Below are 17,214 nucleotides of genomic sequence, written 5' to 3'. Positions count from 1 at the left end.
GGAAGAGTGAACGTGAACACAGCTTCTGAACCATTCTTTAGCCCCATGGTCACTGAACTAAGTATTGGACCCGATCTATGGGCCTGGTCTACAAGATTCAACACAACATTGGGATCCCCCTGTATTTGTCAAAATACTTCCAAAAGTATTCCACGTAGTAGTCCACGATCATAACACCAGAGGCAGCTCCACTGATCATGTTCAACCCAGATTTGGCACAAACAAGGGAATGAACTCTTTCTCATGCTATTCAACAAAAATGTGTAATGCCCTACCCAAAGGAGTAAAGGAGTGTAAAACCCTACTCACATTCAAAACTGCCCTAAAGAATCACCTTCAGGAGGCTGCAATTCCAAACTGGCAATTCCAAACAATCAATCGTCACAAGCCACACAATCTTCCCAAGATGTTCATTCTAAAATAGCTTTTTTCAGGGAGACAATCAGGAGAAAATCAAGACGTTCACGAGATTTGCCGCCAGACACCGGCGCCCATTTAGGAGACCATTTGTAGGATTTGTGTACCATTTCGCCATTAGTGGCTCCAATTGGGATGGTCTATCTAAAAAAAAAAAAAAAAACAGTCTCTCGGACCCACCTCTGGCGGTGGCGGTCTCTCCGTCAGGGTGGGCCATCCTCTGCATGGCCGTAGCCGCCACACCCAGAGGCATGCTGATTGGCTGTCCCAGCACGGAGCAAGACAGGTCAATGGTAGACACGTCTCTCAGCATCCGAGGGAAGAAACGCCATCTACAGTATAGTACATGCACATGACAGACGACAGGTCCCATAAGCACACATGCAAAGCACGCACGCACACATGCTCAGGCAAACAGAGGACAGTCTATTGACAGTTTTAGGGACAGGAATAAGATTTAGGGTTGAAATTAGGGTTAGGTTAGGCACACTAATAGTGTCCCTCCCTATTGTGGGCATGTCATAATAGACGAACATTCAGTTTAAATAGCCAACCTACAATCTCACTATATGATAAAAAGGAGGGGACCACATATAGACTCCTGGGGAACCCCGGTCAGTGAAGTATATAGGGTTTAAGTGGTTAATGATACGCATCTAGTAGTGAAGGTTAGGGGTAAGGTAATACATAAAAGTTCCTCACTGTGTGTGCGTGTGTGTCTCATACCTGTCAACACTCACACAAATTTAGCAGGAGACTGTCCAAAATATCCTTAATTTTGGACAGCTCAACCCCGACTTTATAGTAAAAGTGTGCATGCTCATAGGTGTTACACATCCCACTGATATAAAGCCAGGACCATAATGTTATTACTAAGTCAGTGAATACTAAGTACTCACTGACTTGGTATTCATTGAGGGCCCCCACCGGAAAATCTCCTTATTTTTCAGTCTAATGTCGGCACGTAGGGTGTGTGTGTGTGACCTGTTGAAAGCGGCGGTGTTGTCAGCCAGGGTCTGCTGCTGGTCGGCTCCAGAGCGGTAGTAGTCATAAATAGCCTTAGGAAGGACCCTCCTGGCCTCGTCCTCAAAGTCACTGATACACACACGCTGCCCCGACATCACTACTACTAAAGACACAAACAAATACAGTGTGAGAGAGACGACACCAGCAGAACAGCTTTAATCATTAAACTGTTGATGTGACCCTTACCCCTGGCTAGTCTAATTACTGTAGTAAGAATACTTATCAAACCAGGAAGACTTCAGCTGCCTCGTCCAACAGGGGAGATATCAGATATATTTATAGCCTTCCACACAAGGGCCTGGACACCATTGGATTGATGAAATCAAGTCGTGTCCACTCAAGAATGAAAGCATGCGTGCGCAAGTTCAGTATATGGAGATTGGCTTTTTAGTAATTATGGTTGCAGAGAGTTCATCTTTGAGCACGTCTGCATTTCATGCCATGTGTACCGTGCACAGGTGTGTGACTGATCTCTTTTTTGGAATGAAAACCAGGAGTATGTCACTGTCATTTTCCAAATAATGCCATGATAGCCTGTGGCAAAGACAAACACATGTGTACACATTTCATGGTTTTGGTTGTTTACAACCAGAGTATGGCTTTTCTCTTTTCTAGCATTTACTAAATTTAAATTTGTTGGCTGATTGAGTGTTGATTTCTAGTACAGAACATACTGTAACTTTACACAGAGAATGTGACGATGGACAGAAATTGGCAACATTTTGTTATTTAGCCGGTGCATGTCTATAAGCGGTCACTGACAGAGGTACAGTGGGTCCGTTTTAATGTGTTCTTTTTGCAACAGTACATTAACAATAACAATTTGAATGTTAGCATCCCTTTTCTTGGCACCGTGTCATAATAACACTGAGAATATAGGCAAACATTCTGTGAAATAGCCTAGCAAACAATGCATTGTGACGCATTGTGAGCTTGTAGAAATATCTGGTGTAGAAGGAAAAAAGGAGGTGACCAAGAACAAATCCCTCAGGGACCATGGTTAACAAAGTATATAGGGTTGAAGTGGTTAATTTAGTACTAACGGTTGGTGAACAGACCATTGAGTTGCATGTTGAATCAAGTTCAGAATAAAATAGTATTATAGTGTTGCATGTTCATTTTACTTAACATTTGTATTTAATCATTTATCCTTTATTCAAAAATACTGAACTGATTGGCTTTGGCTGTGGATGTTGACGAAAGCCTCGATCTGAGCAAATCTTCATCTTGGTTTCAACAGATCCAGCCGACGCGCCACGTCTCTTAATTCCAACTTTATTTGGCATCAAACAAAACCCATTTAAAACCTTTTAAGAAATAACAGTTTGCACCATCACCAAAAAACAATCACTAACTTGTCATTTAAGTTTCTCCCACTAAAAATGTAAAACTAGAAGGTCAAGATCAATAAAACGCAAGCACTAAAGGGTTGGGAGGGTAATTACATGTCAGGAAGGCTACGGATTCTCACAGGCAAGTCAAAAAAAGACGGCAATCTACTTTTAAATTGCATTTCAAATAAAGGATGGACAGCAACATCTACATTAACACAACACAGATTCAAAGATGCACATAGAAGAAAAGGGTGTCAGAAATGGATTGCCATACTGCAGTGGCTCTCAAAGTGGGGTCCGGGGACCCTCAGGAGGTTCTAAATGGACCATTATAGGTCTGTTACTCTGAGACTGTACAAATGGAACTAAATGGACCCTTGTGGGTCCATTTGGTTCCATTTGTAAACTCTCAACAGTTAGTTCAGGGTCCTTGAAATTAAAAGGTCTGAGAACCACCGTCCTATTGTACGTCAAGATGTCACCCAACGAAAAAAGAAAAAACATTCACAATTTACATGTCCCTCGTCTCTCACAATTCAACACACCAAATTCCTGAGTGTTAAATTGCCTCCGACAGTGTAGAAGTAGACCCTAACGGGTCCATTTTTACACCCTCGGAGATAAAAGAACACTCCGACTCAATCACAATATTCTCCATAATAGTTCCATGAAACAGGCTTTTTTAAATTTAACCACAACAAAAAGCCACAGCGAGTCCTGATCCAGAAACCATCTTCACGTGACATTCCTTTCTTCCGTGACAATTTGGCGATACACATTATTGAAGAGGCGTGTGTAAAAATCAGAAGTCCTCTTTCTGTAAATGTTTTTTTTTTAGGAGAAATAAAAGTCTTGATTACACAGATTCTTCCCCCTTTAATCATTTTTATTTTATTTTTCATTTTTTTTAAATCTGAGGCTTCAGATGGGAGTCCATTCAGCCTTTTAGAATTTTTATGCCCCCTACCCTTCGCCCGCATCACACCTGCCCTGTTGTCCACAGATCGGCCACTGGCCAATCACAAATCGCCATACCGTTAAGGAAAACGACTTCAAAAACAGCAGAAAGGCCAATTTGGCTCTTCACAGACCCCTTGGTCGATCTTAGTCCCCTGTTTGAAGTCCAAACCCAGTGGCGTGCTATAGAAACCAGCCGTTATGGTTGGTTCCCCATGGGAGGCTGTATTCGCACGAGAGAGGCCTCAGCCTGCATACGAACAAAGTCCCATCACTGCCTTGTACTCTGCCTCCTGGTGGACCCCGTCAGGGGTGTGTCTGTGTTTGGCTGGGTCAACAGGGGTGCGGTGATGATGCTAGGTAGGTGGTTGGTAGTGGGCTGTGCAGGCGAGGGGGGAAGGTTTTTTGTTTTGTTTTCCCCCTCAAAAGTGGAGGGACGAGAAAGCCTTTTTCATCATCAAGACGTTTCCCCTCACTTCCCCTTCCCCCCTCCCCTCCCCCCGTCCCGGGCAGCTTCACCCGTTGAAAACACCATTAAGAGAGTGAGACGGGGTTGCAGGCCCCCCCACCGCTGAGCAAGGTGTGTTAGCTGGGTCGCCGATGGGGCGGGGGGGGGAGTCGGGTGGTTTGCAGCGGTAGCTACGAAGTGGACCTCCTCCCCGGATTGGGTGACCCCCCCCCAGGAGTTTGGGGTTTGGGGGGGTTGGTCTAGGCGTCCGCTTCACCCCTTTACCTCCCCCCATTGTGTGGCACGGTGCCGCGCGGCTCCTTTCGCCCCCAGACTCAGTGGATTCTGGTGGATCTTTTAACCCTTTGCTTTGACCAAAGAGACGTAGCGGCGTTTCCGTTCACACCCAGGCCGTCCAGCCCTCGTACAGCTGGGCCAGGTTGTCCAAGTTGGTGGCCTCCTTGATGACAAAATCCACCTGAAGGAGAATGAGAGATGATGAGAGACACGTCCCCAACAGAGACCAGCTGCACCTTTTCTTAAAAGGATCATGCCAGTAATCTGGCATGTTTAGCTAGACTGACTGACGGTATATACTGTGTGCAGTATTTGCTCTAAATATTATTATTAATATAAATATAGAGCAGCCAATTATCTTTTCCCCCTTTTCTCCCGATTTAGTTCTCTCTTTCTCCCAATTCCCGCATTCCCCATCCATTTCAGTGTCGTCTTGTCACTGCTGCCCCTACTGGTTCACCTGCCGGTGAGGAGCCCCCACCGGGAGGACATAGCACCTCTACCCTAACTCTTCACCGGGTAACAACGGTAACACGTGCAGACCCATGCCCGTAGGAGTCGCTGGTGCAGTGACAAAGATCACCCTCCCCGGCCCGGCTTCCCTCCCATAAACACAGGGAATTGTGCTTGTATGGACGCTCAGCCAAACCGGATGCACCACAGAGGATTCAGAGGATGTATGTATGTATACCTGCTCAGTGACGCTCATCCTCCTGTTAGGGTCCATGTCTCTCCCCTCCAGCTTGGCCTTCACTCTCTTCCACACACTCACAGCGTAGGAGTTCCTCTCCTGGACGGCTGCAGACCACAAACAATCACGTGTTTTAGTTTTAGGACAATATTTAACCGTCACGTTAAAGTCAACGACTGAATGAGGAGACGACTAAAAGGAACTGGCAGTACCTCGTCCCGTTTTGGGGTCGCGCACGGCCCGCTTGGGACTGGGGTTCAGTCCTTTGCTGATGGCCAGCGTGCTGCTGGGCGGTGTGTCGGCCGGCGTGTCCAGGTTACGAGGGAGGGCCTTGCGTGCATTCTGGGACATGGAGTCCTGTTGGGTCTTGACGACCCCACTGCATCGCACGGCTGGGAGGACGAGGAGAGAGATACAGAGAGAGAGCGCATGAGAAGATGAGAAAGACGGCCAATAATTCAAAAGCGTCTCTCCTCTACACACTTTTATGTCCTACTTCGAACCGGGGTCTCCAGCATAGGAAACCGAATTTCTACCGCTCTTCCAAGACAGAAACCCTGCTTGGCCAAGGTAGATATTGCGCTTATGACCTTCGGGCAGTACAACTTGTCAACTACTGTAGTAGGTGTCCGACCTACTCGACAGCAAGGTCTAAATTTCTCAAGGGAAACGTAGGGAGACCACCCTCCAACCACAAATGTGCTAGTAGTTGATTGAGGTTAACGTTTGAATTAAAATACCTTCTAGATTTCAGTATAACAACATGGGATGTGGTGTGACACAGAATAACTTGTACCGTACCTGCTGCAAAGCTGCTTTGAGCTGTAGAGACGGGGCTGGCACATTCAGTGTCTCTTTCTGTCACCAGTGGAGACGCAAAGCCCACCAGTCCATTATACACACTGTGAGGAGACAGAGGGTTTCAGTCCATTATACACACTGTGAGGAGACAGAGGGTTTCAGTCCATTATACACACTGTGAGGAGACAGAGGGTTTCAGTCCATTATACACACTGCGAGGAGACAGAGGGTTTCAGTCCATTATACACACTGTGAGGAGACAGAGGGGTTTCAGTGAAGTGCCCAGAGTAGGCCTGGGCAACATATCAATATAATCGATTCTACCTGACTATTTAATTCTATTCCGAGGGCTACGATTCGATTATAAATCGATTACATGATTTATTTGCCCCTCACTGTGTGACTAATACAATTAGGCATTTAGTAGACACTCTTAATCCAGAGCGATTTACAGAAAGCAAGGACAACACAAGGTAATACATCAAATGCATAGAAATAGTAATCTAGGATCATAGGTAAACCAAGAACCTATCATCAGTCTAATAGTAGAATATCCCAAAAATCTATTATCTGTACATTGAAGCTATACACGCTATAGGATGCCAGGTCAAAAATGACCTGGCATGTGTCTACATAACATGCTATCTAAACTACATTTTAGCCTTTGCATAAGACTGCACGGTCGTCGAGTCTGAAGAGGTGAGTCTTCAGATTACGGCGGAAGATTGGGAGTGAGTCTGCAGTTCTAATTGCAATGGGGAGTTCATTCCAGTTTGGGAGCCAGAGGGAGAAGAGTCTGGGACGTGTCTACCGTTGTCATGGATGTTTTAGGGAAGGTTCTGACAGCTTCCCTGTGTTACAGGGAACCTGTGTTCCCTGTGCTAATAAACAAAGTGCTCTCTAATGATGCATAATGAAAGCAAATGTATTTGCTTCCATTATCTTTTATTGACAATTAAAACAAATGGAAGAGATGTGTCACTGTCAACTGGAAGGTTATATTTGCCAACATCGACAATTGCAGAAAACCAACATGAAAATAAACAAGTCCTTTTAGTAAAATAATACAGAATTATAACACAAAGGCTTCTCAATACTTCTGCTAACCAACTAAAATCTGGCTGCCTCTGAGCAATTAGCAATATGATAAAACAAACTACAAATAAACAAAAACATTAAGCAGCTTTGACATTGGTGAATCGATTCATAATCGTCCACATTAGGATTAATCTATGAATCAATTTTATTTTCCACCCCTAATATTGTCATTGTGAAATGAGACTAGACATCATATGGGATTTTGGAATATCATATGTATCGTCTTTTCCTAGTTTTAATGTAAAGGTCTTAAAGGCCCTGTGCATTGTGGCTGGGCAGCATTTGAACCGGAAACGCATATACGTAACACCTTCACATGTGTTTCCGGTTCAACGCTGCTGCCAAGCCATTTAAATGTCGCTATGGGAAAATGAAACAGACACGGTTATGCCATCTTCTGAAAACCTACAGGACTATAGTTATGCACAAAGCCTGTTGTATACTAAAATCATAATAGCCGATATACAAGGTAACAACGCATCGCAAGCTTGCAGATTGGACCCAAAATATCGAGCTCTAGAACCTCTTGTTACAACACACACAGGATGTACTGTAATAACTATGCGACCCAATGCCACACAGCATGCAGACATGAACTGTGGGAACAACGCAGTGGTGGAAAAAGTACTCAAATTCTTTACTTAAGTAAAAGTACCAATTCTGCAATATAAAAATACTCTGATACAAGTAAAAGTCCAGAATTCAAAATGTACTTGAGTAAAAGTACAAACGTATTGGCATCAAAATGTACTTAAAGTACCAAAAGTAAAAGTACTAAATATTTGAAAATAGCCGATCTACAAGCTCACAACGCGTCGCGATGCGACGCGTTGTGAGCTTGTAGATCTGCTATTTTCAAATAGCCTAGGTATAAAATAAGGCTAAAATGGTTAATGTATGTTTTATAATGTAATAATTTACATCTGAAAAGTAACTAGTAACTAAAGTTTTCAAGTAAATGTAGTGGAGTAAAAGTACAATATTTGCCTCTGAGATGTAGTGGAGTAGAAGTAAAAGTATTGGAAATCGGAAATACTCAAGTAAAGTACAAATACCTCAAAATTGTACTCAAGTACAGTACTTGAGTAAATGTACTTAGTTACTTTCCGCCACTGTATGTGACCCAATGCCACGCAGCATGCAGACATGAGATGTGGGAACACCGTCGGTGCTCACCTCTGGCTCTGAGCACGGAGCTCCTTGAGCGTCGCAGGGATCTCCTGCAGCAGCTCCAGCTGCTCGGGGCTGCGCGGCTGGCCGGTGGCCTGCACCACCGTGAACAGCACCATCTGCACGTTGTCCTGCCAGGCCTTGTACTCCAGCAGGAACTGACGCACGCTGCCCTCGTAGGCCACCTCGTCGCCCTCCGCCACCGCGTTCTCCTCGTCCTAGCGGTGCGGCAGAAGAGAACATAAATATCATGTCGATAAATATCATGTAGGTGAAGGGTTCCCAAACTCTTCAGGCCACGACCCCTCAAAACAAATCATATATGGGGACTGACAGATGGCAGCTGGGGACCCCCCACCCCGACAAGCACTTGGAATTGTGAAAATAGCCGAACTACAAGCTCACAACGCCTCGCAGTGAGCTTGTAGATCGGCCATTTTCACGTTCGCCTCTTCCTCGTGTAGTTTGACAATCTTTGTGTTTGTATACAACAGTTAGCTTTGGTTGAGTCATATGATTGGACAGGAGGCGAGAGATTTACAGTATAACAGCAGTCCCCTCTTGTGTGATATTCCTAAAATGGCATGTGTACATTGGCGAGGATCTCCCACATCTCTATTTTTTGGCTGAATGTTCACCTATTATGCCATGCCCAGAATTGGGATGCTAGGATTCCTGTCGTTAAGGGAACGATCTGTGTAGCAGTGTTGTTGTCGAGTCCTTTGTGCTTGTTGCAGACAATATGAATGCGTACCTTAGCCATGGCACGCAGCAGGTGTTTGACATCCGCCAGCTGCCTGTTGTGGACAGACAGGATGCCCTTGATGGAGTCCACCAGCAGCTGCAGGGTCTCTCCACAGGTGTCCAGCTGCTGGTCCCGCTCCTCCTGGGCCGCACGCTGGCCACTCAGCTCCTGGTTCAGCTGCTTCTGGGCACAGACCAGCCAGTCTGCGCTGCCGATGGGCAGGTCTAGAGCTGGACTCTGGGGGCGGGGAGGGAGTTGGGAGCAGTTAGTTACAGACTCACTGGACTTTAAATGTTAACTTGATGTCATAAGCTACTGCTGGTCCCTGAAAGAATATTCAGGGAACACGTGGCATCGGCCAAGTCAAACCAAAGACTATACAAATGGTATCCAAAAAAAGGTAACTATGCAACCTTATTGATCAGCTGAATGCTGTGTATACCCCTATGGACCAAATATGTGAATATGCAAATATTTGAGCTGCATTTGTAAAAAAAAAAAAAAAAGAGAAATAAGGTATCCGATGCCTCCCTGCTTCATCTCATCTTCAAATGTCAATTGAGAACATTTCTTCGGTCTCACTGCTATTGGAGAATTGCTTTCCTTCATCCTTTTCCATTGAGCTACAATGATACATATTGAACATCACACCACTGATGTTCTAGCGTGAGCTACTGTATGTGTGCTAATGTTGCCGAGTTGTGATTGGCGTAGCTGGCTGTATGCACATTGCAGCATGAGCTGTGCAGTGACTGGTCTTATTTTTTCTGGGTACAGAAATACAACAAAAGACTGACCTAAACAAGGAATTGGCTATGACAACTTTATGAAACGCACTGTTCAAGAATCTATGTCCCAGTCACCTTTGCATAGGAACCCAGCAAATAAAGCTGAAGACGGTGACGGAGGTTTAAACCATAGAGTTATAATATATCTAGAGAGCGGACTGCCCCGCCCCCACCTATTCATTTGCATGAAAGTTGCTCATCGGCGTTTGAAGCACCCTGAAGAACACTCCACTTCCTCATTTTCTTGATTTGAAATGCGGAAGACTTGAGCACCGAGCAGGCACACTAGGGTTTCAAACGGTAGACGCACGGCACCGCACCGCAGCGTTTTAAACACGGTTCTGGGGAACTTGGTTTAAACTCACCAGTCTATGCAGCAGCTGGAGCTCCAGGGGAGACACGGTGCTGCTGAACTGGGCGGCGTACGAGCAGGTCTGCTGGCAACGCTTCAGCAGCTCAAAGAGCGCCGCGTCCATGTTGAGTGCCTCGGGGGTCCGCGTGCGAAGCCCCTCGAAGTTCAGGATAGTGGAGCACAGGAAGGTAACCTAGAGACAAGAGGCAAGGTGGAAGATTAGTCGATCTGTCAAGCAAATAGCCAACAACAAATAGCCACCACCACGAAGGTTGGTAAATGTGTATTCATCATCATCCATTCCAGCAAGTAATTGACCTTTGTTCAAAAAAATCAATAAAAACAAGATTGTGGATAATTATTTTTGTGGACCCCACTAGTCACAGTGGCTAGTGGGCAAAATGAATTTACTGACACTACAGAATCAGTTGGATCCCCAGAAGCAAAGATTTGAGTTAAAAATGTTCGCTTTAAAAATATATATATTCAAAGATTTGCACACATTTTCACGATTTTTCAAAAATAGCAGATCTACAAGCTCGTAGCGCGGCACTCTGTGCCGCGCTATGAGCTTGTATATCTGCTATTTTTGAATAGCCCCAAGTGTAAAATAATGCTTTTTAGCTCAAATCAAAAAATGGCAGTTCCAGGTCTTAAGTGGATGTGCAATCTCTTTTTCTTGTACGACGTATGTCATTCACATTGTTTGGCAGTGGGAATGGCAGGCACTGAACAGAAACATAACCTGAAAACCTGTGTGCTACACACCTGGCTGGTCCGCTGGCCCTCTCTGGCCACCATGGCCCGTCGCTCACTGATGGTCAACTCAAAGTCCTGCAGCACGGGGGCAAGGGCCGGGTTGGCTCCTCCTGCCCACTTCAAACGCTGCTCGATGCTGGCCTCCAGAGAGGCCAGCTTCTCCTGAGAAGAACACAAAAAAAACAGTTGGAGAAATCCGTTTGATTGTTGAGGAACTGAATGCTTTCATGTGATGTTACGGGTGGTTGTGATGCCGACCTGCACGGCTGCGATGGCCGCTTCATCCTGGCTTAGTTTGTAGAGCTTCTTCTTCATGTTGCTGAGGATGATGGAGCGAGGGGGAGGGCTGACGCTCAACGGCTGGTTCCTGGGCCCGAGGACGTCCTCGTGCTGCCACTGGAGGAGAGAAACGCAACGTTGAAGCTAAATATGGCGTTAGATTACAAAGTTCCTTTCCCTGTGTGAGCTCGTGAGGCGAGTCCACCTCTAAGGGTCCCCTGACCAACGCAGTTGAAAACAAGCCGCCACTTTTAACCCTTCTACATCCTTAACTGTTGAAGGCAATTTGTTGACTTTTTATTTAACCCATTCAATCCAGGAACGCATCTTCGTCATTTTAGATTTATTTGGCTATTCAAAAATAGCAGATATACAAGCGCATAGTGCAGCATCGAGTGCCACGCTATGAGCTTGTAGATCTGCCATTTTTGAAAAATGTTGAAAATTTGTGCAAATTTTTGAATATATATGTTTAAACATTTGTAAAGATATTTTGTTCCAGGGACCCCCAGAAGCAAAGATTTTAGTTACAAATGTTCACTTAATTTTTTAAGTTCTTTTAACCCATTGAGACCTTAAGCCGATTCTACATGGCTCCTAAATATCAACATTATTCTGAAAAACCTATGTTTGTATATCAGTGGTTCTCAATCTTTTTCATGTCAAGGACCCCCAAAATTACATGTACTGTATTTGGCCGCGGACCCCCATCAAAATATGTTGTTCCAGGGACCCCCAGAAGCAAAGATTTGAGTTAAAAGTGTTCGCTTTAAAAATATATATATATTCAAAGATTTACACACATTTTCACGATTTTTCAAAAATAGCAGATCGACAAGCTCATAGCGCGGCACTCGGGCTATGAGCTATGAGCTTGTAGATCTGCTATTTTTGAATAGCCCAAAGTGTAAAATAATGCTATTTAGCTCAAATCTAAAAATGACACAGTTCCAGGTCTTAAAGGGTTAAGAGCTTGTATATCTGCTATTTTTGAATAGCCAAAGCATAAAATAATGGTTAGAGATAAAATCTAAAATGACACGGATGCGTTCCCGGCTTGAACGGGTTAAAGATGGAAGGTTCAACCTTTGAAGTCATCAGTTTTGGAAAGTGACCAGAAATCATAGCAAAGGAACACATTCATTAATACACACACGCATGCAACTTTCTCAGCCCCATCTCACCTGGAACATGGCGATGTGCAGCTGGGTCCTCTGCAGGCTGACCTTGGCTGCGTCCAGGCTGGAATCCAGCCGGCGGACAAGGTCCAGTTTCTTCCAGGCGGTGTCATAGGAGGAGGCCAGCACCGTGGCTCGGTTCAGCAGCAGCTGAGAGATGCGGCTTGACGCCATGCCCTGCTCCATGGCCTTCTTACACAGTTCATCCAGGGACACCTGCACAGGACACAGGGAACAGCTTGTACACTTGTACGAGAGGACAGCATTGGTTGATTAGCCTGTCAATTCCACTAGTCTATAGCAGCGACTTTGGCAGTTAAGGATTTAAAATGTAAATAGTTTGGCAACTCTTTGGATTCACTTGCTTCACTTCTTGTTCACCAAAATAGTCCCTCCGTACAGTGGAAGAGACAAAACATTACATCAGTGAAAAGCTTAATTCTTCAAACATCTCTGCTGCCCGGCAGAAACAAGCCGACTACAAAATGTAAATTTTAGCAGAACTGGTGTAGAACTGGTTTAGCAGAACGTTTGAGGATCCAAAGGATCTGGCTGGTTTTGTCACAAGCACTTTTTAATACTTTCCATTGGTTCAATAGTCTTTTAATCAACACACACACACACACACACATACACACACACAGATGTAAATGGTGTTCAATAGCACTGATTTATGGGGAGAAAAAAATGCAAAATGGAGTTAGCTGGTTTCTGCCAGACAGCAACGATATATACTGTATATACACATGTAATGGTCTCACCTTGCTCTCAGCTCCAAAGTCCTTGGCCTCCACCTGGGCCACGAGGTCCAGGCCCAGGGCAGACAGAGTGCTGCAGAGGGACAGACCCAGGGCCTGCGTCGGGAGCCCCATTAGCATCTGACGCACAAACTCGGCCGTGAAGGCCTTGATGGGCCGCGTCATCTGCTCCTCACTCACCACCGCCACGCTGGGGGCCGCTGTGGCTCCAGAGCCCCGGTACAGGGGCTTACCCAGGCCTAGGGGCCCGTTGGAGGGAGAGGGCTCCTCCGCTCCCGGAGGGCAGGTGCCTGGGGAGGACAAAGGGGGCGTTTAGTGTCTGACAGTGTCAGGCAAACGTCACGTACGAAGATAAAAGTAGACTACCAGGAGTATAGGGCATCGCAGTTCCCGCCCACCTACTATATCAATTCATTTAAAGGACAACTTTGGTTTTTTACAACCAAGGTTTATATTTTAGCTTGTAATTAAAGTAAATAAATGATGAGTGTATTTTTTTTTTCATTTACTGCTTTCTATAGTTTTAGCATTTTTTGCGATATTTTTTACAGTGGGCGGGGGCATTCTGTCCGGTGGCTAAATATGCCTTTTTTACACAATAAAAAAGGTCCGGCTGTCTGAGATGGCCAGATGTGAGTTATTGGGGGCTAGAAGAGCTACTGTAAATAATGATAAAGAAAACGCCGGGTTAATGTGTTAAAAAAATACATATTTAGCCACCGGACAGAATGCCCCCGCCCACTGTAAAAACACTGTAAAAAAGATTGTGAAAATTGCTAAAACTATAGAAAGCAGTAAATTTAAATTTTTTAACACTCATCTTTTATTTACTTTAATTACAATCTAAAACATAAACATTGGTTGTAAAAAAACAAAGTTGTCCTTTAAGCCTAGAATCAAGCCATCCAGGGTCCTGGTGAATCATGACCTTAAAACATTTTTTTCTGTGATTTATTTTATTTTATATTTAATTATATGATATACTATATTTAATAAATACCCTTTGTTTTGCCGTTTTCAAAAAAGTTTTTTCACAGAATCAAACGTTTTATGGTCATGATTCACCAGGACCCTGGATGGCTTGATTCTAGGCTTAAAATAATTGATATCAATATTTTTGGAAATGTCAATGGGAAAAATGCATTGAGTATTTTGCAGTGGAACCCGGAAGTGGCCGCAACTGCGATGCCCTATATACTCAATATGCTACACAACACATGCTAGAGATCAGAACGTGTACTTGAAGTACATGTCGTCATAACATAGTGGGGGTAAAGTATAGGGGGTTGTTACCGGACAGGGTCTGCGAGAAAGAGGCACAGAGCCTGAAGAAGTCCCTGATGGTCTGCAGTCTCTTGAGGAAGAAGACCTCCTCGAGGATCTGCCTCTGGGACAGGCTGTCGAAGAAATGCACCTGGGCCGCCCGCGCCTCTCTGATCACATCCACCTTCCTCCAGGCTGACGGCACCTCCAGGGAACTCAGCTGAAAGACACATGGACGCATTGGAGGGAGCGCAATGGTAGAAGGGTCAGTTTTATTCATCTATTCTCAAAACCCTGTTTAACGAAGAGTGATGTTCAGAAGTCCAGAATTACAAATACTTAGTTTTGCTGCCTGAATAGCAACTACATATACACTTATACCACGGCATAATCGATTGCAAAATTGTTACGACATCTAAACTAAACAGCTTTATGCCTAGTGTGGTGTGGCTTTAGTTTTCTGTAGTGTTAACCAGGGTATCTTGTATCATGGAGGACTTTCTCACAGGTTGGTCAAAGTAATGTTTCAGCATGTTTTTCCTATACATGGGATTAATCCAATATCCTTTGTGTTCTGAAAGTATAGTGCCAAGGATATTGGGTAATAAAACCTTATGAATTGATATTACCATGGATGGACCATAAACTGGATAATAAAATGCTTGAGGAAATTGGATAATAAAAAGACTGTGAATCACGTACATGTTCAAATAAATAACACCATGCCATTTAAGGTCTGTATTATTAGTTCAATTGCCATTTAGTCTCCCTTGTCCTTCAGGTGTGAGTTTAATAGGACAAGTAAATGTGAACCAACCAGAAGGGGAAGAAATGACAAGCAACATCTAAGATGGAGACATATTGGGCACACATTCATTCTGGGTGGATTATGGACTAAGAACTCCATCGACGATCAATACGGTTTCATCTTTATATGGGCGCTACCTTCTCAGTGAGCTGTCCGAAGGCGGTCTCCAGCTGTGCAAACATGCCATCGAAGGCCACCAGCAGCATCTGGCCCGCGGACATCTTGGGCGTGTCCTGTGCTGGTCCGTCCATGCTGCGGGGCTGGATGAGTTCAGAGTACTGGGCCCGAAGCATCCTGAGCACACAAACAACAAACACCACTGAAACTCTGATGCCAGGCTTTTGACGGAAGCCCAACAGGCAACTACATACACGCTTCTAAAAAATAAATTACACACCAACACCACTTCTTCAGTTGCACAGTGTTGTATGTGGAAGTCAGGTAAAATGGAATTATAGGTGAAACGTTTCCTACATTTTCTCAAATAGTGAAAATAGAAGATGTACAGTATAAGATCACAACAGGGTGCTATGCCACACATGAGCTTGTAGATCTGCTATTTTCGCTGCATGATACTATCATACAACAAAGTATAAAATAAGGCTTAAGTAGTAAAGTCTACCATACCAGCCATGACAAAAAAGGATACTCATTTTGTATTTTAAAATAAAATGTAGATGCCAGAGAGTTACAGAGAGGACAAAAATCACACCCAGTGTGAAGTGAGCGGTGTTATTTATGAGTTATTAATTTCATCATGCATCTCGGTAGCCAATCACAGCACGTCCTGCGAAGTGACGTGCTTACATTTTTTACATTATTATTAATTTCATCATGCGTCTCGCTAGCCAATCACAGCGCATCTGCGAAGTTTGAAGTTAATTTCATCATGTGTCTCGCTAGCCAATCACAGCACATGCTGCAAAGCTTAGCCTATGGGAGTGTTTTCCACAGCATGACGTCACAGCGAAAGACAAATTTTCACGACGGAAAGAAAAACTTTCACCACGGATAGGTCCTAAACCCTCTTATAGGAGCGGTTGCACCGCTCAAAAAAAAAAAAGAGCAGTTTTTGCCAGGGATACTTTTAAGAGCTGAGGCATACCTTGTGATGTGGAGGCAGTGAGCATGGGAGTCCTGGTCGAGGCCCATGGCGGCGGAGCGCAGGCTGGCATGCAGGCCGTCGGCCAGGCCCTGCAGACTGAGCCCGTCTGAGCACTGCTCCACCAGCTGCTCCAGCTCGGCCAGCATGGCCTCCAATGTGGGCTCCCCCTTCAGCATGCAGCGCAGCGCCTCGGGGAAGATGATCTGACGGAAGTTGGTGTTCAGCTCCTGCGGGGAACATCACGAGGAGGACACACATTTATTTTCCATTGCGTGGCACAGTCGTACGACTGAGTGATCCCTGTGTTTTCATTGGAAACTACAGTACATAATACTGTACTACAGGCAGTTTGGTACAATTCACGGAGTAGATTTTCTACCGCTCAAAAAAAGCAATGTTTTACCTCAGTGGGGTTGTCATATCAAAGGTTTTTGACAGATGCAAACAAATACTCTGGTGTCAACATGGGAAGTACATTTTCTGATAACATTTAACAATTGTTAGGGCGTTTTAACTTATCTTGTGTTAGGACAGTGAGATGCATGTGGATTCCAAACCCACTATATCACTATGGCCCTGTGCCTACATACACTAACACAGGGGTCTTCAACAGGGGGTCCTCAGAGCTACTACAGGGGGTCCGCCAAATCTCTGTGTGATAGGATCATTGTTTTTCACATTAACCACTTGAACCCTAGCATCTCTATATTCTAAGGACAACTTTAGCCGAAAATAGCCGATCTACAAGCTCACAACGCCTCGCAGGGCGAGGCGTTGTGAGCTTGAAGATCGGCTATTTTCGGCAAAGAGGGAAAAACGAGCAGACCAAGTACAGAGTGAAAGTTCACTAAGTATTGATGGTTTAAGTCGTTACATGTCTGAAAATACACATTAATATGAATCCAACATCTATGAAAAGCTTTAATCTGCAACCCAATTT

The 17,214-nt window shown here is 44.6% G+C and overlaps 3 protein-coding genes across 5 annotated transcripts in view; 1 reads left to right on the top strand and 2 right to left on the bottom strand.

Moving 5' to 3' along the window:
* The window catches only part of LOC311055897 (2-Hydroxyacid oxidase 1-like), a gene marked incomplete at both ends in the record, with an annotated part of 7,006 nt that extends 5,468 nt beyond the window's left edge, over window positions 1–1,538 (bottom strand). The window contains 2 exons of the mRNA XM_084072165.1: window positions 598–749; window positions 1,402–1,538. Of these exons, the coding sequence (XP_083928291.1) occupies window positions 598–749; window positions 1,402–1,538 (289 nt within the window). The remainder of the gene's footprint in view (window positions 1–597; window positions 750–1,401) is intronic.
* Window positions 1–12,206, top strand: part of LOC311055986 (far upstream element-binding protein 2-like) — a 184,890-nt gene extending 172,684 nt beyond the window's left edge. The window contains exon 19 of the transcript XR_014601842.1: window positions 12,184–12,206. The gene's annotated coding sequence lies outside the window, so the exon portion shown is untranslated. The remainder of the gene's footprint in view (window positions 1–12,183) is intronic.
* The window catches only part of smg1 (SMG1 nonsense mediated mRNA decay associated PI3K related kinase), a 66,317-nt gene continuing 51,804 nt past the window's right edge, over window positions 2,702–17,214 (bottom strand). For all 3 annotated transcript variants that reach the window (XM_084072298.1, XM_084072299.1, XM_084072300.1), the window contains 14 exons: window positions 16,275–16,501; window positions 15,307–15,463; window positions 14,392–14,581; window positions 13,102–13,388; window positions 12,347–12,556; window positions 11,142–11,279; window positions 10,893–11,045; window positions 10,138–10,317; window positions 8,994–9,221; window positions 8,246–8,457; window positions 5,972–6,072; window positions 5,383–5,562; window positions 5,171–5,277; window positions 2,702–4,660 (listed from right to left, as the gene is read on the bottom strand). In XM_084072298.1, the coding sequence (XP_083928424.1) occupies window positions 4,583–4,660; window positions 5,171–5,277; window positions 5,383–5,562; window positions 5,972–6,072; window positions 8,246–8,457; window positions 8,994–9,221; window positions 10,138–10,317; window positions 10,893–11,045; window positions 11,142–11,279; window positions 12,347–12,556; window positions 13,102–13,388; window positions 14,392–14,581; window positions 15,307–15,463; window positions 16,275–16,501 (2,448 nt within the window). In that variant the 3' untranslated portion in view covers window positions 2,702–4,582. The remainder of the gene's footprint in view (window positions 4,661–5,170; window positions 5,278–5,382; window positions 5,563–5,971; window positions 6,073–8,245; window positions 8,458–8,993; window positions 9,222–10,137; window positions 10,318–10,892; window positions 11,046–11,141; window positions 11,280–12,346; window positions 12,557–13,101; window positions 13,389–14,391; window positions 14,582–15,306; window positions 15,464–16,274; window positions 16,502–17,214) is intronic.

This window comes from Gymnoscopelus microlampas (genome assembly GCF_963454915.1).
Source record: "Gymnoscopelus microlampas genome assembly, chromosome: 11".
Lineage (NCBI taxonomy): Eukaryota > Metazoa > Chordata > Actinopteri > Myctophiformes > Myctophidae > Gymnoscopelus > Gymnoscopelus microlampas.
Note: the sequence above shows the minus strand (reverse complement) of the source record. Positions and strands in the feature narration are given on the sequence as shown.